General features: G+C 50.6%; 3 protein-coding genes across 5 annotated transcripts in view; 1 reads left to right on the top strand and 2 right to left on the bottom strand.

Moving 5' to 3' along the window:
• SFXN2 (sideroflexin 2) overlaps window positions 1-3,815 on the bottom strand; it is a 31,486-nt gene extending 27,671 nt beyond the window's left edge. The window contains exons 1-2 of the mRNA XM_088059935.1: window positions 3,532-3,815; window positions 3,220-3,297 (exon numbers count right to left, since the gene is read on the bottom strand). The gene's annotated coding sequence lies outside the window, so the exon portion shown is untranslated. The remainder of the gene's footprint in view (window positions 1-3,219; window positions 3,298-3,531) is intronic.
• Window positions 1-17,330, top strand: part of ARL3 (ARF like GTPase 3) — a 37,787-nt gene extending 20,457 nt beyond the window's left edge. For 2 of the 3 annotated variants that reach the window (XM_088059938.1, XM_088059937.1), the window contains exon 6: window positions 17,208-17,330. In XM_088059938.1, the coding sequence (XP_087916064.1) occupies window positions 17,208-17,330 (123 nt within the window). Of the gene's footprint in view, window positions 1-5,832; window positions 9,897-17,207 lie in introns of those variants that run through there. The other variant, XM_014250477.2, reaches the window with a different exon arrangement.
• TRIM8 (tripartite motif containing 8) overlaps window positions 16,732-21,252 on the bottom strand; it is a 30,144-nt gene continuing 25,623 nt past the window's right edge. The window contains exons 3-7 of the mRNA XM_005520699.3: window positions 21,069-21,164; window positions 20,066-20,299; window positions 19,666-19,697; window positions 18,987-19,102; window positions 16,732-18,281 (exon numbers count right to left, since the gene is read on the bottom strand). Of these exons, the coding sequence (XP_005520756.1) occupies window positions 17,674-18,281; window positions 18,987-19,102; window positions 19,666-19,697; window positions 20,066-20,299; window positions 21,069-21,164 (1,086 nt within the window). The 3' untranslated portion in view covers window positions 16,732-17,673. The remainder of the gene's footprint in view (window positions 18,282-18,986; window positions 19,103-19,665; window positions 19,698-20,065; window positions 20,300-21,068; window positions 21,165-21,252) is intronic.

Below are 21,252 nucleotides of genomic sequence, written 5' to 3'. Positions count from 1 at the left end.
TACTGCAGCTTATTCCATAAATGATTATTGCAGAAAAGTCAGGAAGTCACAAACTCTCTATAGTTTATAGAAGAAGAGCCCTTACATTTCTCTTCAGTCATAACTTAAGCCCTGTCAAATCAGACAGCAAGAATGTCAAGCACTCCCTTTCCTTGCAAATTGAACAAAATGTCTGGGGAGATGGCTTTTAAACTAAACCCATATCAGCCTAGGAAAAGATGGTGTCTCAGTCTTGGGACGTTAAGGAGAGGTCAAACTTTAGGAGACTCAAAGAACTTGTTTAAAGAGTGAGATGAGGAAAGATGTTTTTGAGGATTGGGGTACACCAGGGCCACAGTACCAGAGGCTCAGAACAGAAGCTCTCCATGCGTGGTTAAATCTCAGGTCACCACTTTAAGGACTTCTTTGAGAAATGACAACGAGTGGCAGCAAAATAAATGGAGGCAGGGAAGCATCAGGTGTGCAGAATGAAAGCCAAGGAGTGAGCATGCCAACCATCACAGGTGATGGAATGTATTAGCTGGGGTAGAACTGGAGACATTGCTGATGTATTTTGCAAGGAAGAGTGGTGGCATATCTTATACTGAGCATGTGAAGGAACAGAGTTCATATGGGAAGATGTTTGTGATAGCTTGAAAGAAGAGCAACAAGCAAAGATAAATAATGCCAATACATGAAGGAGAAATACTTTGAAGGTCATTTAATTAGTTTAGCAGCTAGCACCATCGTGTATAGAACTGGGTAGTTAAGACTGGGGATTTCAAGGTTAATGAGATTAGATTATGGTTAATAGAATGATATAAATTTAGAGAATTTAACTATTATTTGAAATGGGTTATTTAATAAAACTGTTAATTAAGGGGGGAATCCATATAGTCATCTTCTCTTTTAAAATTAACCATTAGGGATTCTGGAAAAGGGGCCTAACAGTGCCCTGAGCAGGCTCAAAAGAGAGGTGACTGGGTTAACTGGAAACTCCATGTAGTGTCTCTGGATGCCAGCTGGCAGCCCCTGTTATGCCAGCTGAAGACTTCATTACCTCCCGACTATAACCGTGGGCAGCACTTGTCTTGTTAATCAGACTTCATGGTGCCATCGAGGCTTTTTCAAGCAAAATGTCTGCTTGGGTCTGATCTTATCCTCAGCCCCAGTTAAAAAGCAGGAAAGCCTTTTCTCCTTGCTGCAGCCATCTGGGCTCTGCTTTTGGAACGGTGTCCTGACCAGCCTACACTGAGACCCTGGCACAGGGTACAGCAAGTGAGGGAGGCAACTACTGATGACAGCAGAGGAACATAAGGGAACTGTTGCCTCACAGTGACTCTCTGGTGCTACGTAGGCTCTCTTGGTGTGGTATTTGTGACCAGATCTCAAATTGTAGCCCTTGGTGTGCAAAAGCTTTGTACATTCCACCCTGGCCAGCCAGGGTGGTGTGAAAGACAACAGGACCCCTCTGCTTTTCCGCCTCCTCTCTTGCCGAGGTGTTATTTAGGGGCTAGGGTGTGATATTAAATAGGACTCAAGGCTTGGGACCAATATGTGCTCTGCAGCTTGTTTCTTGTCTGAAACAAGATTCTCCAATCAAGGCAGCAGGAGTTCAGCCTGCCCCGAGGAACTGTCCTCCAGAGTGATGATGCAGTGTATTGTGTCCAGAGTCTCCCAAACATAATGACCCTCTAGAGACCATTAAAAGCCAGTGAAACTGAGAGTAGCCACTAAACTTTTCCAATTTATGCCAGAGCCCATCTGGCCCAAAGGACTGTGGGAAGGGCTGAGCATCTGTCTCCTCCCTGGCTGTTTCTACCCAGTTGAGAATGAAGCCCAAGACCTAAGTCTTGTCTATGCTGCAATTCAGCACTTTCATAAGGGCACGATTCAGAGCAGGACCATCCCTGGCAATGTGGTATCCGCAGAGCTTAGAACAGAACAGGCTGGATGGGGATCTTCCACATCTTAACAAGGTTCTGGAGGTATTTGTAAATGTAACTTAAAACCAGTTTTGATGACTGCAGCTCTCTTGGGGCAGGCAGAGCCTGTGCAAGTTGAGGAAAAGTAACCACGTTTCCAGATTACAGGGCACTGTCTTCTGGTTTTTAAGTAGGGTAAGGAGGGAGTCTACAGCACTGCATCAGGGATACAAGGTCCCAGAGGACAAGAAAATAAGCTTTCACCCACGCAAAGAAAAATGGATAATGTATTGGCAGGAGCCTGTAAAAGCCAGCCTGTATGATCACTGGAGGTGCAAGGAAATGACAGATAATGAAGGCACAGTCCTGGCTGTGCAGAGGGAGAAGAAAGTGACAGTTAAAATAACGCATACCAAAAATGCTAGAGATTGAGAATTTTGCACTTGCCTGACCCAATTTGTTATGGCAGACAGAGGATTACATGAAAGGATTAAGCTTTTCTGTCCTTAAGGTCACACTAGGGGTCACAAGTTTGTGGCCTTGCCTGATCCCGGGCTTGCAGGGGAGCAGAAATCGCAAGGCTTTTTATGGGGTGGAAGGGACTTGTTCACTGTGTTTGAAGTCAGATTACTTCACTCCCATAGCCACAAAGCTGATAATGCAGAGAATAAGCAAGCAGTGGGCTAATCTTAAACAGGACTTTTTATTTCTCCCAGGGAAGGCTCTACCAGTACTTTCCCAAAGGGCGTTGGAGTACAACTCCCTTGGCACAATAGCAGATGGGACTGCAGCAAGGCGGGGTTCTGTGAGCAGCATTTCTCTGCAAGGAGTGTTATCCTCTTCCCTGGGGTTCTCTCTCTTTGCTTTGGTAAAGTTTACTAGCTGCTTGTTAAGGAGCTAAGAGAGGCAAAGCTGAAAGATCTGAAATCTTTCCCCGGCTAAGTTTTCCCAGGGTTGACTTGAGGCTGGAATACTAATATTGTATCCGTCTCAATCCTCAGAGTACCTGCCAATGTCTCTGTGTCTCAACAAAGCAGCACAAGGACATCTATCAAAATCTAAATGTTACTGTAGGGATTATACTTTCTTCCCAGAACCATCTTTTAAACATGCAGATATAGGGACAGAATGTGCAGGGACAAAGGATGACAACAGTTGACTCCTTGAGGACCTGACTCTTTCAAGCACTGTTTCCTCCTTCCCATGTGCCTTTCCCATAGCAGCTCTTTGTGTTTCTAGCAGCTTCTCTGGATTTCTCTATTTTACCAATGCTCTGTCCTGCTTCACACTGTAGGTAGAAAAACTACAAACATACCTTTTAGGTTTTTTTTGCTTTCCGTTGCATTTGGTATTCTCCAAAGCATCTGGGGACACTGCAGAACAACCTCCCCCCCTTCAAAAAAAAAAAAAAAAAAAAAAAAAAAGTTGTACCAGAAGCTCTTGATATACCTGAGGAAGGCATCTCACATACACCTTTCTGATACAGCTGAACGTGTTAATTTTCCCTTTATCACTGTCACACAGGGGGATATTTACAATTAAACATGATTTTTCCTGGCAATTAACTCATGCTAGAAGAGAGTTTTTAAAATCTATTCCTGCTTTAAAAGTTTGGTGACCTACTTACGTATTTCAAGCGTGTTTGGAGTTCACCTTTCCTCTTGCATTTTGCTATGTCATTCTTTTGCCCTCGTTAAATGCTTCATGCAGTCAGGCTCCCAGCCATGGTAAATCCCATCATAAACTCTGCTTTATGACCCTCGCTGTGCTGGTGCTGCAGTGGTCTGCCTTTCCCCTTGCCGAGTTCCCCAATGGCAGCAGGCAGAGTTTTAATCACTGTGAATTCAGGTTGTGGTCAGATTAGGTAGAAGATAAGGATGCATGTTTGTTGTTTTGCAGTGATGTATTGTTTCTGGGATTACTGTGCTGAATAGCAGAGGGTGTCAGCTGATATTTATTACTTTAAGCTGTCTCAGCTGTTCTGGTTCAGCAAATAAACCTACATTCAAAATGAATGAGGAGCTCTGCTTGCCTTGTATGCCATGATGTGTGCAAATGTGATTATTGCTTCCGAGGCAGGGGAAGCTGAAATCATTGTGGGAGCATTTTTATTTATTTATTTATTTATTTTTACTCTTTGCAGGCAATCATGCAGATTTCTAAAGCACACAATCAAGTCAAAGGCTTGACTCCTCTCCTTCTAGCCCCATTGTTAAGCCCTGGCATTCCTCATGCTGAGAATCACTCGCTCCCTCTCTCTCTAAAGTGATAAGCTTTAAACCATGCTATTGATTGCTTAAGGCATTACATGTTTTACACCTAGGTTATCAGTGTTATTGAAAGGGGAAGACACAAAGCTACCGGGCCTTAAAATGAATCTACCGCTCATCTTTTCCCATTTGCTCTGAGGATTTCAGACAATTTGTTTTACACTGATGTCTGTTGGGGAGATAAATAAATGAAACTGGAGACACCAACCCTCCCCAAGGTTAGAGTTAGAAGTGTTATTAGTGTAGGGCCTCATGTGCACCCCAGCACAAACTGGGCTCACTTATTCTTTATTTAACACAGCAGCAAGGGCTGATTTCAAAAGTTGCTGCTCCCCTTCAGATAAGAAGTGTCACATAGCGCAGTTATCAAGGTGAATTGGTATTTTCAAGTGAGAACCTCTCTGCTTCTGATTAAGCCCTGAGGACTCCCTCTCTTCTCTCTTAACTCTTTAGCTCCCCTGTGACATGGCCACCACCTTTGTGGCTGAGGGAGAACATAGAGACATGGCAGTGAGTGTCAGCTCACCCGAAAGGCCTGCCATACTCTGCCTTGGGCTACCTGTCCTTGGAGAAGTTGAGGTCCTTGGCAGCCTTTTGTGGGGCTATCAGTGATGATTTCCCAAAAGCTCTGACCTTTCTTAGGGTCTAACTGAGGTTGTTGTAATGATACAAAAATGACCATTGAACACAATACAGTGAAATCCCTCCACCCTGAACTCTGAGGTGACATTTGCCTGACTTCCAAACATAAAGATGTGCTGCCCCACCTCTCATCCCCAAAACCCTACCTTTTGCCTTCCGCCTCCCTGTCTGCAGAGATACCTTGTAGGCAGGATAGAGGTAAGGGATTTGATGAGACACAAATATGAGGAGCATCTTGTGCTCCATTGTGCATGTCTCCTAACGGGTAAGTGACAGGAGCAGATGAAGTGTTGCTTTGGCTTTCAATAGCATTTCCCATTCTGGGATCTCAGCAATAAACTCACAGATTGGGTATTCACAGCACAAGTGTTGCTGTCCTGCTTGCACTGGTCAGAGAAGGCACCCACACATTTTTACAAGAGTATATCAGTCTCTTAAAACATGACCACTTAGCTTCCCACTAACCCCTGTGGGATCCTGAGGGCCCATTTTCTGTGGGGGCCCTGAGGAACGGGGCCAGGGTCCAGGTCTGGTTATTGCAGTGACTTTCATGGATCTGGATTTCAAGGCTTGCAAATGAGCAGAAAATTAGAGCTGTTTTCTTAACAGGGGGCTGACTGTATTACAAACAGTCCCCTAAAATCCAGTCTCAAAGATAAGATGACTTGCCCGAGGTTACACAAATCATCTGTAGCTGAACCTGGAACTGAGCCTTCATCTGCCACTGACGTACCTTGACTGCAAAGTGATCCTTCCTTGAAGGACCTACACATAGCGACGTGATGAGATGATGATACGTTTTTATGGTCAGATGAAAGATTTAATAACCTCTGTGTGACAACATCTACCAAGCAAGGAAGCACTTATTTTTTTAACCCACATTGGTTTTGGGGACAGAAGGGCAGGCAGGGGGTCCATAAGAAGGCAGAACACGGTGCTTGCTGAATGGTGGTGGGGTGGGCTTGGGGGATTCATCCTCCTGTCACTTGACTAACATTACCTTTCTCTGTCTGAAGGACGGCATGAACTGGGTGTGCAAAAATGTCAGTGCTAAGAAGAAGTAAAGCGTTCTGAGCTGCATGGAAATGGAGGAGCGGTGGGAGCAGAATTCTAGCCTGAAAACACTAATTTGCTGCTTTCTGACCAAATGTTTTTCCATCTGTGCACAGCTACAGCTGTTAAAAGAAAAAAAAAAAAAAAGGAGAGAGAAAAGGGAGCAACATCGGTTTAAACCTACTGCTGGATTTGGAACTTGACCTGCTCTTTAGTATGATTTTTTTATCCGAATAAAGGAATTACATATTTCCTCCCTATGCATAAATAGTATTAAATGTCTGATTAGCAAGCAAGTTTGTAAGCAGAAGCAAGACTGATTCAGTGTGGAGCAGAGGGAGTGGTGAGTTACTGTAGTGACTTAGATGCATAGGAGCTGCCCTAATACACGCGGTTGCTGAGGACACACTCAGGCGTCAGTCACAGCTTCCCCTCAGTGACAGATAAAATGCAGTTGTGTTACCAATTGTGGGTAGTTTCCTAAAATAAAGCTGGTAAGGAGTCATTTGTGTAACAAGGGTAGAAGACTTCCACATATTCCTATAGCCATAAAAGAGGAGTTTGATCATAACGAGGCACTGTTGCATTGCGACACTGCTGTAGAAGGGAGAGAAGGGTTATATGTGTATAATTGAAGCTCTTTACAGTTGGAATAATGCAGGATGAGCGTGCCTAGGGCTTTTCTCGCAGCTGAAGGAGAATTTAGCCCAGCATTTCACCTTGAGCCAGCAAAAATGTTGTTACTCCGTTCAATAAGTTCCATATGTGAGATTAGTCTTGATGTTGAACAATCCCTGTTGATTTTCCCTTGATGTTAAGGCAACTCTGCAGGAAAATGCAATTAAGTCCATGATTACTTTCTAGAATGAGATATCAGGTCCCAGGTTTCCTTCTCTGAAATGTGCAAAATGTATTCTCCTACCCCACCACCTCAGCACACCTTGCTGGTGTTTCCAGGGACGTGGGGGAGTGTCCCAAGGCAGGCTGCCTGTCCAAGGCCTGAGGTCCCCCAGCCTGATGCCAGCTATGGGTTGCCCAGGTGGAGGGTGAGGATCCTGGTGAATGGCAGATGGGAAGTGCTCTGTAAAATGAGCATTCATTCTACCCTGGGCCAGCTTCCCTTTAAAAGAACACCGTTGCTGAATAGGAAAGAGAATGTGATTTCCACTTCCTCCTCCCCAGTTCAAATCTATCCCCAGACTGACAAGGGAGCAGGAGTGATTAGCACGCCAAAGTAGCCATGTCCTGCATGAAGCGAGCTTGGTGACTCCTGGGCCAGTTTCTAATGCACAGATGGTAAAATAATCCCACTGCCCTGCTTGCCAGCTTTGTTTGCTGCCTGCCTGTGAAAGGCCAGAGCATGACTGGGGACTGTATTACCCCTTCCACCTCCTGGAGACGGACAGTCGCACAGGATGGGGAAAGCTGCATGAACTAAAGCATGTGGCTTTACCACGCGTCAGCGAGTTGACTCAGGGACCCAGGCAGACGGCTGACAGCCCTGGAGCTCTCAGCTCTTTTTTCCTCCTTTCCCCGGGACATCTCCACCTCACGGCACAAACATCTGCACTGTACATGAAGCAGCCTCTGGCCGCCTACGTGTTACAGCTTGGCATATTAAAGTCATCTGGGGCTCATTCCAGGTCCCCCCATACATCAGGATGTACAGTAGCAGTTCGGGGATGATCTGTGTGTAGTTCAGCTGTCTTTGCTGTGGCTGGGGGCACAGGGACAGCTGGGACAGCAACTGCTTTAGCAATCCAAGTTTAATCTGCCTGCGTCCGTGAGTCAGCACCCTCCGAGTGCATCTGTCTCCAGCAGGGAGGGAGGACACGCATGCCGGAGTAGCAGAGCCTTGCTTTAAAAACCAGACGACTGGGGAGCGGGGTGGGGGGGTAGAGCGGGCTCAAGTGAGCTGTTAAGCAATCGCTAATGACACAAAGTGACACAGCTCCGGCTTTGCATGGATTGAGTAAGGAGTCATAAGATGAGATGTTCATTTAAATGCAGCTCGCTCGGTAACTCCCCAGCTGCGCAGGCTTATCAGGAACGCTGCAAATTTGAGCGTGGCATGCTCTTGGGTCAGTCCAAGGAGGAGAAATTCATCCCAGGATCACCTTTTCCTTACAAATAATGCATTTGCCTGATGCAAGCAATGTAAAGAATTGCAGCCCTTTCCTGTGGGCAGGCTTGTGCTGGCTGAGTTGGCAGAGCTTTGTGACAGATAGTCCCCAAGCTTTTTATTTGCCCACATTGCTCATTGCTTACTGGATGCAGGGGGAAATGCTTGGGTATCTCTCCTCTGGCCCAGGCAGGGCAGGGCAATGCACCCTTTGGGGCTCAGGCATTGATCTTTCACACTTGCGAGGGACTTGAGTTGGTGTTTTCCCACTCCCTACTCTTTTAGCAGTGGCAGACTTAGTCTGTGACACCCTACCAGTGCCACAGTTGGCTTCCTGGGGCTGAAAATCATCCAGGAGGGTAATGTGGTTTTTTTAAGTCTCACATTGATTAAACTTGGAAATGCATGTAAAATAAATATGTAGTAATTTTCCTATCATTTTAGTTGGGAAGGAGAAATTGCCTTATTGAACTCAGACACATTTGCTGGCTCATTCGTTATGTTTGCTTGTAGCCACACGTATCGGTTGCGCGCATCTGTACCTGCCAGAGCGTCACCTGTAACCCAGTAGTTAATTTGGTTTTCCTGTGCCAGGTCGTAAGAGAGAAAGACCGTGGCAGAGTGAGCTGTGCTGGGAGGATGGAGGCGGGGGGTTAAAATGACCATGTCTTAGTATATCATCCTGCAGTGGTGGCTGTAAATGTTCATTGTATTGTAAACGTTTCTCTGTGCAACCTGGTGAAAATGTATAAGGATTTGAAGTTCTGTTCACTTGCTGCTCCTTATCTGAATGTATTTACATCTGCTATGGCCTCTGCAGGGCTCTCTGCCCTGGGCAGCACCTGGCTAAAAACCACCTGGACAACTGTCTGGGGCCAGCCAGAAACGCCTGCCACCCATCAATGCAGCCCCTGCCCCTCTGCCAGCCCATCAGCCCTGCTCTGCTTTGTGGCAGTGGCACACACAGGGCTCCGTCCTTCAAGTGCTGTCAGCTTCACCCTCCTTTAAAGTGAGGCTGGGGGAACCGAGCGTCTCATTGGTATGGGTGGAGCTCTGCCACGCGTCCCATCAATGCCTGGATTTTTAAAGCCAGAAGGGACCGTTGTGTTCCTCTTTCCTGACCTCCCGCATAACACAGCCCATTAAACCCCACCCTGCCGTGGTGACTCACGGCTGAACCAGAGCCTCCCTGGTAGGAAGAAACCCAGCCATGATTTAAAGGCTCCGAGTGATGGACAGACCTCGGGATGTTTGTCACAGGGGTTAATTCCCATCCCGTGCTTCACTTTCACATCATTAAATCTGGTTTTACCTTTGCAGTAGATGAAAGAAACCTCTCCTGCTCCTGCCCCATTGTGCTCCCTGGGGAGGAGAGGTGCTGGAGGAGTGAAATTCTCCAAGGGCATGTCAGAAAACCTGAGTCCAAGCCCCTGCTTTGGCCATGAGTGCAGGATGTGGGGACTCGTGTCCTCCCCCCCGCTGTGGCCGTGTCCTCCACCGCAGCTTCGCTGGAGAATGTCTCTCCTGCCCTTGGAGAATGCTTGCCAAAGCCTCTTGCAACCTTCTCTCATTTTCCCCACTACCTATAACGTTTCTTGCACATTAATGACTTCTTTCTCTGTCAAAACTATAACTGGTCACCAGACTCTCTTTATTGAAGTGTACTGGGATGAAACCAGCCCACTTCAACATGCTCACTCTTCTCCAAAAGCAAAAGGCAGCGGCTGTTGCATTCCCTGGGCCAGCCAGGTCCACGCAAGCTCTTTCTTTTATATTCCCTTTTTGTATTTCACCAAAAAGGGTTATTTGCAATATCTGCTCATGTTGTTACTCAGTGTATAATTTAGATGTCTTTATCAAAACAAAACAAAAAAAGAAATAAATTAAAATTTAGTAGAAAGACAACTGGTGTTTGGGGGTGATCTTTTTTTCTTCAGCAGGTTCATCTTCTGACAGGATTGTCTCTTCCCAAGGAGCCCTCAGTCAGGCCACAAAGCTGCTCTTCTGTTGCTCCTGTAACCCCACCAGAAATGGTTGCTGGTACTAGAAGTGATCAAAACTGTTGAAGTCTTTTTCCTTTGGATTTTCACTATTCCAAAACTATCAGAGAAGTCAGACAGCGAGAAAGGGAAACTCTGGGAGGATCCTCTTTTTTCAAAAATCGTGTTGTAGGTTAAAAAAAGCATGTCATGAAACACGTTCTCCACTGACCTGGCAGGAAAAGGGAAGGGGAAAAAGGAAAGCAGCAAACTATTTAGGTTTGGTTCAGTGAAATGGGGTTTGGAGGGAGGGAAGCAAATCTCTTGCTTTCCAACTAATCTGACTCATTACTGTTCATGCTACACCCAGATGGGCCAAAAAGCGAGAAACTATTAGAGCTCTTTAAAGCATCAGCTCCCTCCCTGCACAGTCAGGATGCCTGGAAGGCTGTCAGAGCCACTGGAAAAAAAAACATTATAGATGGTCACACTTAATTTCTTTTCTCTTTTTTTTTTTTTTTAAAGGCACGCTTTATACTCAGTCCTGGTATTTTTTCAGCAAAGTAGGAAATACTTTTTCATCTTGTTTGCCTAATGGATTGGATGTGAAAAATATTTCTCTGGCAAGTGAACACCCTGAGAGTTGTTTGACTTGTCACAACGTTATGTATCGGCCCCTGCGGCCCCCCGCCCCCGAAGCCGCTGCGCTTCCCCTCTCCTGTTGCTGTTTACGGTGGGACGCAGTAATTTATGGGGAGGCTGCGTGTGACCTTGCATGCGTCTGCCCGAGCAAACCGCGGGTCCCTTCCCCGCACAAGCCCCGCTTTACATCCACATGATGAATTTAGTGCTCCCGAAAGGACAAGGAACCGAGCGGATTGGGCGTGGGGACAAGAAAAAAAAAAGAAAATAATAATCTGCAGCCTGCAGGAGAAAAAAACACTGAGATTTTTGTTCCTCTTTGACCAGTATTTCCCTGTTTATGGCCTCGCACCCCCGGATGCCTGCCTTTATCAGAGCAGAGAAGTGGTCTGTGGCCGCAGAGCCGGATATTTCAGCCTCCACGTTCTCGCCGCGTTGGCATCCCCCAGCCCGGCCCTGCTCTGCTGGGACATGTCGGAGTGGGGCAGCTGGACCCATGGCCACGGCCGTGCTCCAGCCCACCCACCCGGGCACCCACCCAGGCGCTGGCTGAAGCTTTTTTCATTTTATTTTGTTTTGTTTAAGTGGAAACAAGCTCGCACCGCGGCCTCGTGATTGGCTCCTGCCGAAATGGCTGCTTCGGGCTCAGTTGGCTGAATTTGGGCTTTTTGGATTTTTTTATTGCAATCTGTTCACTTATTTCCGTTCCCAGCACCGATTGGAAGCAAAACTCTTGTAAAGCTGCGGTCAGGCTGTGGCCGTGCTGGGGGACGCTGTCAAAGGCTTGCTGGAAACAGCATGGGGCTGGGGGGTGCCCCCTCCGCATATCCTATGTAACTGTCTGACCGAGATGAATATCTGTATCATTTTTAATGGGAAAAGAAAAAATCACATTCAGAAGAGCAAGGGTTGGAAGGAGCCCCTCTGCTTGCAGTGTGCCCTGGACACATGACTCCGAGCTGCAGCCCTCACAACCCCAAGTAAATGACCCTAGGAGGAAGAGGGCTGGCAGGTGGGTTAGGCCCCAAGTCTGAGCTGCATTAGGAGCTGGCAGGAACGCCCTGCAAGTAAATCACCTGGATGAGAGATATTTTTAAATAGAAGTTGTTTTGCTTTGCAACATTTATGCTACCAATGGAAGCCACAGCCTGCAAGCTTTAATGCTTCTCACTCTGACAGGAGCTTGGGGTGCCAAGGGGGACACTGTTGGGGACAGCAGGTCCCCCCGCCGAGAGCATCACTGTGGGCTGGGACACTGAGCTGTCCCCAGCCTGCGACAGCTGGGTCCCAACTGATCAGACAAAACCCAACGTCTTGGGGTGGCTGAGGAAGCTGTCTTGCCCCAGCTCCATCACCCTCCCTGATATCAGACAGAAGGATTTATATGTATTTTGGGTTCATTTTTATAGCTGGCACCTGTGAGGCAGAGCCAGGAAGGGATAAGCAAAGGGGCCTTACTGTGGGAGGCTGGGTCAGTGGTGTGGGCATGGAGAGCTGGTCTGGGGAATGGGGAAACAGGCGTGGCAACGTTTTTGCACCTGGGGACAGTGCTTGGGTCTGGGACTGGGCAGAGAGCTGGGCCTGGCTGGCGGCTGCTTTTGGAGCTGGGGCAGGAGCCGCAGCTCTCACAGCCCGGGGGGGTTGGGAGGGGCCCTGAATTGGGTGCATTCAGCGCAGCACAGCTGGTGTGGGCTGCGGGGCGGGGGGGCTGCAGTTGCTCCTGACACTTTTGCCTCTGAATGTGATGATAAACTCCCTTTCCCGATTAGCGCTGATCCCTCTGCCTCCAAAACAGTTGGCCCTAATGAACATACGGCCCAACAGCTGTAAGCGGTTATACATATGCATGGATATATATATTTATCCCCCCCCAGCCCATCCATATATACTGGAGATCACAGCTGTTGCTATTCTTCCTTGCAATGCAGATCAGACGCTCTCTCTCTTTGGAGTCTTACTTGACCTATTTTGCAGGCGCAAGATTTTTTGTGATGATGATTTCCCCAGTTGGTGCTTTTGATTCTGCCTGAAACATCTTGATTGAAGGCAAACAATGGCAGCTCCGGCAGCCGGCAGCGCCCCGCACCCACGCGCCGCCCCGGCCCCGCCAGCCGCCACGCGCCGGGGGGGCCCCGGGACGGCTCTGGCCCACTGCGCCTGCTGGCTGGTCCATCCCGACCCGGCTCTTCTAATGCCACTTCCCTGTGCCCACGGGACATGGCTCTGCCACCTGGCCCACCGCCTAGGCCATCCAACATGGACCTTGAGGCTTGTGCTGGTGTCCCCACCCTCTGCCCAGCTGTCCCCTGCTCTGCCTTGAGCCTCTTCCCACCAGCTGGGAACCACTCCACCACCCCAAAATCTTGCAAATCAGGTGGTGATGCCCCTTGGGGTCCCAGGGGTGTCTTAGCTGTATGACTGGAGAGGGAGAGGGTGCCAGAGCTGGCAGGGATGTCAAAACCCTAGTGGCTGCAGTGCGGCATCCCATCGGTGAATGGACACCTTTGAAGTTCATTCTCCAGTGACCCCCAGCCTCTGCTTGCTGCTTTACACAAACTTTGGGGCTGTGAGGGAGCCTCCCCTGTCCCTACAGCCCTCCCCATGCACACAGGGTGCCCCCAAAGAAAGGCCCCAAAACCACCACATCCTGGCAAGGAAAAGCGGCCATCCGGGCGCACACAAAGCCATTTCTTGTTTGGCATTTTTGTTTGAAGTGTGTCCTTCATCTGGGTTTCTACAGCAACTGGGAAGTTCCTATCCTGGCCCAGCTGGAGGGAGTGAAGCAGCCAGGGGAATGGAGCAGGAGGGCAGGAGGCAAGGATTGAGAGCAGGAAGGGAAGAAGCAAAAAATACATTTTTTTTGGAAAACGTGCAGTGGGGCTGCATTTTCCACCTCCATCTTGAGCCCAGGGCTGCTGCAGCTGGGACAGGATTCCAACCCTGTCTGTGTCCCTCTGTCTTCAGAGGCAGTGCAGCCAGCTGGGGCCAAATCAGGGGGTGTAAAACACCAGCTGTTAAGTCCCTTCAGGTAAGGAGTAGTCTGCTGTGTCCCACCCTGGCTGGCCCTGGCATGGCTGCATCCTCTGACACCCTGTGCCTGCCTGGGTTCAAATGAGTGAATTACCTTAGAAACACACTTTTCTTAAAAGAAAGCAACAAAACCCAATGAAACATCAGTGGTTCATCTTAGGCAGTGAGTCTCTTCATTTATTCAATATGAGATAATACCCAAATCTGGCTAATTAATATTCCTGCATATTTTCCAAGGGCTGATGAGGTATCTTAAACATCTCGTGGAGATGGGCTTTCATATTTATAAGGTCGATGTGCAAACTTAAATTGACACTGTCTAAATATACCCTCATGTTTAAGCATGGGGCTTTCACTCCCAAGGCACTGAGGGCATTCCCGGGGTGCACACCCTGGCTGGAAGCGGGACCTGGGGCTCAGTACGTGGGAAAGCTGCCCAAAAAGGCTCCTGCAAGGCAGGGTGTGATGTTGTGTGGTCCATCTTTCCACAAAGATGTGGGATTGCTGTTTGCTTTGGTAATGGGAACGGAGCATAACAGGCGCTGAGCCAGCGGTGGTTGTGGGGTCAAGGGTGTTTTGGGGTGAAGGATCAGTGTGGGCACCCACACGGCCGGACGTACCAGGGGTACCAGGGCAGAGCCTGCAGCTTCCTGCTGAAACCCTTTTCCAAGGTTAAAAATAGGACTTGGTTGCAAACTGAAAGCCTGGTTTGCATTCGACCTCATTATGTTGATTGCTTATTTACATGTATGCAAATGGAGGAAGAGGCAGTGGCTCCTCCACTTGGGGACCCCTTGCTACAGGAGGGCCTGAACCCCACTGGGTAAATCCCTGCTGAGGGCTGGGCCACAGCGCTGTGCCCCCTTCCCAGGATCACCCTGAAAGTGAAGCATCAGCCCCTCTTGCCATGCTGATCCCAGGGCTGAGCCACAGCCCTGTGCACTGAGTGCGGTGGCCAGTGGCATGATGGTTACAGCAGCCATTGCCTCTCCCCTCACCCTGCTCCACCAGATGTGCGTGTCCAGCTCCAGCTGTTCCCCATCAGCCTCCCCCGTGCAGCACTGCCAGCCCTGGGATCCTTTTTCCACCAGGCCCCACGTCCTTCATCAGACACCAATTTGGTCTGGCCCAGCTGCTCATTTTTCTTTCCGCCGTGTGACATGTTTTCACCTGGCTCCTAATCCGTCTCTTTCCATTCACAACTCGAGCTGTTTATGGATGTGCCTCTGCTCCCCCTGTTCTCTCCACCCCCTGGACAGAGCCATCCATCAATAAAACCCCGCCGTGCACCCCAGCATCAGCGCTTCCCCTCCCAGGACACCAATATCCCAACAGGGCCACAGGCACGCATTCCTCCTCCTGTTCCATGGGGGGACCTCAAAGCCATTGCTTTCCTCCTCACCACCAGCAGCACATGGGGCTTGATGGCACCGATGGTCCTGGAAGCTGGGGCACTCAGGACACCAGGGGACTCTTCCTGGATGGGGGGGCAAGAGAGGGGCTGTGGCCCCTCTGTTCTGCATGGGCACCCACTCTTTTGGGGCTGGTCCCTTCAGCGAAGGCTGGAGTGGGGTCAGAGTGGCCCATGATGGGGAGAATCCTAACCTTTGGGGGTCACCCTGCAGGATGGGAGCTGTGCCTGTGTCCCCCCATCAGTAGATGACAGGTGCTTTAATGCCTGGGCTGGCAGCTGCTGCTAACACAGGAGGAGGCAGCTGTATCAAGGAGGAAGAGGACGATGATGAGGAGGACAGCTGGGCAGTCAAACCCAGGCACCAAGCCTAGGGGCCATGGCTGGGGAGTATCCAGGGGTGGGGGGTGGCCCTGGCTGTGCATCAGGGACCCTCCTCCACAGGGGGGGATGTCACTCATCTCACCCGTATCACCATGACTCTTTGCCCCCCAGCAGCTGGCCCTGTGAACATGGAGGGAGACATCACGGGATCCCTGTGGAGGCTGAGAGCATCCTGCTCCCTCCTGCTGCCCTGGAGTGCTTTGCTTTTGATTGAGAAGCAAACCCCCAAATGTCCTGATAGACTGGTTTTTGGAAGAGTCTGAGCAGGACAGGGTTGGGAAGAATCAGCAGGACAAGCAAGGCTGAGCTGTCAGACTCTGCAGCCTGTGTGTACAGGAACACACAGGGGCAGGAGGTGCTGGCTCCCCAACTCAACACTGCCTGGGAAGTTGTCCAGGGTTGTGCTGCCACCTCTGTTGGAATGGAATGGGGGGAGTTAGTGAGAGGGTTCCCCTCTCTCGAACCCACTGTTACCCTGTTTCAGCTCACTGGGACTTTCTCCCCTTTCCAGTTCCCACTAAAGCAGCACAGGGGGAATCCAAACCGGAACTAAACCACGGGTATTTTGCAACCAAAAAAAACCAACAAAACCAGCAAGCTGAACCCGAAGAGAGCAATGGAAAACCCCTCCTGCCTCTAGGACACTGCTCTGCATTATGAAGTCAGCCTCATTTTCCCCAGACAAAGATTGCCCCTGCACAGCCCCAGCCCATGGCCCCACTGCACATCCTGCTCAAAGGGTTCCTCCTCGCCCTCCCCAGCCTTGGCTGAGCACATAGGGTCGGTCCCCAAACCAGCCCAGGGTGCTGCCAGTGCTCACAAAGCCCCGGGAGGCAGGGGGGCTTTAGGTGGGGATGAAGGCTCAAGGGCTGGGTGCCAGGGCAGCAGCATGGCCAGAACGGTGGATGCTGGCAGTCAGGAAAGCTGCTGTCCCCAGCCCAGTCCCCATCCCACAATGGGGATTGTTCTGGAGCCCATGGGCAGGATGCGGCCTGGCCGGCTCCGTGCCTGACTCACATCCTCGCCGCTTGGGAGGGAGCTGGTGGAGAGCCACATCTCCAGCACACCTTCCCACGGGGCTGGGACATGGGATGGGCGCTGGTGAGGACCCCCTCCGCATCTGGGACCCACTGCTGCCCCACTGGGGCAGTTCCTTCCCAGACAGCCCCTCTGGAAAACTCCCCGTCATCGTCCAGGCCCCTGCGGGACTGGGCAGCGTCTCCTTCCGAAAGCAGGTTGGAGCCTCCCGCCGGAGCTGGCGTTCCCGGGGGAAGAGCTGCAGCAGAGCGAGGCATTTGCACTAAGTGATCACATTTATTTGAATATTTTGTGTGTGTGTGTGTGTGTGTGTGTGTGTGTGTATCTAAAATCGGTTACAGAATAAATACCTGTGCCTTATAGCAGGAAGTCCACTTTTTTTTTATACAAAGTGCTTGTTACAGGAAGTTGCATCAGCGATATGCAGGAGGGGAGTGCGTTTTGGTCACGCTTCCCCTCCTGAAAACTAGAACAGATTTTTTTTTTATTTATTTATTTGTGGTTTTTTGTAAAGTTTCTTTTCCCTTTTTTTTTTTTGTGCATTAAATTTCCTGCCATTGTGTATTTACAAATCTCTGAAAGAAGGAAAAAAATGCCAATATGCATGAGAAGTGGCCTTGTAACACAAAAAAAAAAATCAGCCTTTAAAAAAAAAGTTACAAACCCAAAATCTACAATATCATTTCATACTGAATCAGTGATAGATTTTTTCTGTTTTTTCTTTTTAAAAAGGGAAAGAAAGGGATGGGGAAGGGGGAAAAACTGAACCAAACCAGAAAAAATGAACTCGGAGAAATAGGAAGAGAGAAGGTGCCATTGTCCCTTCTGAAGTTTTCCAAAGGCAGAGAGGAGTGAGGAAGAGCACAACGCACAGACCCAGATGTCCGACTGAAATCCCCATCAATTTCTTCTCGATAATTTCTCCCTCGTGTTTACCCAGCGAGGGGCAGGAAAGACTTCCAAAATTAAATTAAAAAAAGGCATTAAAATGAAAAAAATTATTATTTCATTTTTAAAGGATTTAAAAAAAAAAAGAGAGAGATATAATAGAACAGCCCTCCCCAAAATCCTGGAGGGGCGTGAGGCAGGGAAAATATCGGGTTTGATTTTAAAGGGGGGGGGAAAAAAAAAGCCAAACCAAACCAGACTTTTCTCTCTGAACACGTCATCGAGCAGGACTCTCTGGAGAGTGTGACGGTTAACTGGTGACGTAGTGTTTGGCCGATGGCTGGCCGTAGACCCTATAGAAATCCTGCCGCCCGTGCTGCTGGGATGCGTCAATCCATTCCCTCACGGCAAGTCCCGGGAGCGACTGGGGGACGGCGGGGGCGGGCGGCAGCGGGTGGGAGTACTCCTGCGACGAGACTGTCCAGGGAAAGTGCCCCGACCGCGGGTAGGGCTGGTGCCCGCTGTGGTTGGACACCGAGGAACAGTAACAGTTATCCACGGAGCAGACGAGGATTTTGCGCCCGCCGTACTGGGAGAGCACAGACTGCTGAGATGACGTGGTGTTGGGGTAGTGAGACGGGTTGAAGACGGAGCCCGAGTGCACCGGCTGCGGGCCGCTAGGAAGTCCAACTATGTGCTGCGTGGAGCTACAAGGCACCATGGCTTGTGCGGACTGCCCCTCGCCAGCCGAAGCGCCCTGGCTCATGTACTGGCTTGCCACAGTCCCGGACGATGGCTCGAGGAAGCTGCCCTCGGGAAAGGCGGTGGAGTGCTTGCGCTTCTCCGCGCCGGAGTTGCTGACGGTGCAGGGGTACATGGGGATGCTCTGCAGGAAGGGGACGGGGGTGCTCAGAGGACCTGCGGAGGGGAACACGAGAGAGGGATTGTATTAAGCACAGCATGGCACAGCTCCAGGGTGCTCCGGCTGCTGATCAGAAGCTGCAGTGGGAGCCCCAAGACGCACATTCCAGCCTCATGTGCGCAGAGGGTCCCCCAGCCTGCCGCACACCAGTGGGAAACCACGCACACAGCCCTGTGCAGGTAGACTTGCAGATTCAGTTCTGGGCCCTTACCAGCAGGCTCAAAGCAGCCCCATGCACTGTTCTGCAAACAGCTCGTGAACACAGTCCCTAACAGGAGCAGAGTAAACATAAACACGAATCCCCCAAGGAGGGGACTGGGAAGCCTCCACAGGACGTGGTCTGCTCCCAGGCATTGGCTGGGGGCTGTGGGACCATACCAGCCCCTGGCTGTCCCTGCCCACGTGCCCCATCTTTCCACTGACTCTTCCTGGCAATGGCCAGCCCCCCAAAAGCTCTGTATTTCAGGGTTTTGTGTAACCCCAGAACACAGCCATTTCACAAGACAAAGAAAATGCCCTGGAGAAGAATCAGGAATTGGCTTTGTGACTCTCCATGCTCCTGCTGACTGCAGAGGGGCTCCAAGGGGCCCTGCCCCAAAGAGATCTCCCCACCCTTTTGTAGTGGGATCTGCGGGGCAGCCAGCTATGGATACAGGAGGTAGTGATGTCCCATGGCCCTGCACCCCTCAGGTTTCACCCACCTTCCAGCAACTTCCTCAGTTGCTTCTCCTTCTTGGCGATCTCGTTCAGGAAGAGCTTGGAGTTGAGGTGGCCGATTTTGGGTGGGGGCAAGCTGCCACCTGTACAGTTCTGAGTCCTGTTGGGGATGGCAGGCAGAGTGGCATGAGTTACAAGGTAGACTCAGGAGAGGGACAGCTCCTCCCCCCACACCCTCCTGGAGCCAAACCCCCTCCCTAGGGTAGGAGACAGAAGTGAGCTGGCTGTCTCTGGCAGGCAGGACCTTTCCCGTCCAGTTTCGCTTGAATGTCCCCTGCCAGGGCACATGGCCTGCAGTCCATGTCCCCACTGCACATCCATCCTAGCTCATCTCTGCTAGTGCTGGCTTTAACTCCCTGCCCTGTCTCTGCCCAATGGAGCTGGATGGAGCCCTGCACCCCAACCCAGCTGGTTGCATCCTCTGCTCTTCCACAAGCACAACACTGAGTTTCCCCCAGTCTACGGAGAGGACCTGATTCACTGGCTGCACGAGAGGAATTTTTCATCCTCCCAGAGAGAGAGGGAAGCTGAGCACAGCATATGCCTCTCCCAAGTCCTGTAGCATCCCTGGCTCTGGGTCTTCCTCTGGATATTGTGCTGCTGCCACCCCTGTGGACATGAACACACCCTTTCCCCCAAACACGTCTGTCCCGCTGCGCTTACCTGTCCATTAAGATTTTCACAGACTTGGTATTCTAGAATTGGAAGGAGAAGCTCTGGTCAGTAAGGCAGTAAGGCCAATCCCTGCCATGCCCCCTTTCAGTCTCAGCTTCCATGGCCCCCCAGGAGGGGACAGTCTGACCATGGGCACAGAGCCCCTTTTCCCCTGAATGGGCTGCTCCAGCCCCATCTCCAGCTGTGGCACCTCCTCATTTGAGGCCAGCACTGAGCCTGCCCACTTCTCCTTGGCTTCTTCCACTGCTGAGCACTCTGGAGGTATCAGCCAGCCCTGCTAATGTCCCCATCCTGCTCCCCACCACACCCCACATCTATCCAATTCTTCCCACACAACCAAACCTCTCCAAAGCCCCCTTCCCACTCTGCCATGGGCAGCTTGTCTTACCTTCATGAAGTTGATGTCCTCAGTTTTGTCAAACATGACCTGGACAGAGCTGAGGAGCTTCTTGGCCTCCTGCATGCGCTCATTGAGGTGCAGAACCTGGGCTGCGTTCTCATTGCAGAACTTGGCCTGGGCCTTGTCCAGGATCTCCATGGTCTTCCGCAAGTCTTCATCCAAGATCTGGTGCATCTTCTCATACTGCAGGCGCACCTCGTCCTTCAGCTGGCTCACCTTCTCCTGAGGGGGAGGAGCAGGGTCAGGTCCTCTGTGCCCTTCAACCTCTTCCATGATGTCCCAGGACACCCAGGTCCTTTCTTAGCAGTGGAGAATGCAACCTGAAAGCTGCACCCCAGCTCTGCTCTCCTGCAACACCCAGACAGCTCAAACCCTGCTGTCAACTACCACATGGGACTTCTATGTGCCAGAGACCCAACAGGGACACTGTGAAGGTTGGATTGGTTCAGGAGATTCCTGGATGTACTTCCTCAGGTCTGTGTCCAGAGACCCAATGCCAACCTGCTGCACCATCAATGGAAGTGTGCTTCCCTGAAAAATTCCACCCATCCTCATCTGCATACCCTTTCCCATCTTCATCCTCATCTCCAGCCCCACCCCAGGCTGGAGACACTGCACATTCCAGAGCCTTTCCCTTCATGCTCTGGGAGGCCGTGAGGCTTTAAGGACCACAAGCACTCCCTTCCTGAGAAAGGCTGTGCTGAGCCGAGGACAGGACGGGCCATCTAATATTTAAAGAAAGACTTGTTTCTCACCTCCGAACTCAACCCAGGACCCATGGGGCTGCAGAGCAGCTCCAAACACATTTTGTCTCCCAAAATGATGACTGATGACACTGAAATGGAGGCAGGGAATCTGTCCAGCTACTCTTCCCCTACATGTTTGCCTTCCGCCCTGCCCACCTGGCACCTGTGTCCCAGGAGCTTGTCCCCATTGTGCCATAGGGTGACAGTCCCTGGGACTGGCTGTGGCAGGGTGAAGCACTGGTTACCTCGACCAGCCGCTTGTCCGATTCCAGCTTGTAGAGTTGCTCCTCGATGTCCTGCTCCCGCTCCTCCAGGCGGTCCTGCTGCTTCATCAGCATCTTCTGCAGAGATGGGGGAAAGCAGCATCGTCAGAGCCCAGCGGCCACGTGTGCCAGTGAACATCAGTGCTACCCACACTGGCTCTGCCCA

Source organism: Pseudopodoces humilis, chromosome 9, assembly GCF_049639895.1.
Source record: "Pseudopodoces humilis isolate 2021_Gansu_Grassland_sample_001 chromosome 9, ASM4963989v1, whole genome shotgun sequence".
Lineage (NCBI taxonomy): Eukaryota > Metazoa > Chordata > Aves > Passeriformes > Paridae > Pseudopodoces > Pseudopodoces humilis.
The sequence above is the reverse complement of the archived record's forward strand: the minus strand, read 5'-3'. Positions and strand labels throughout refer to the sequence as shown.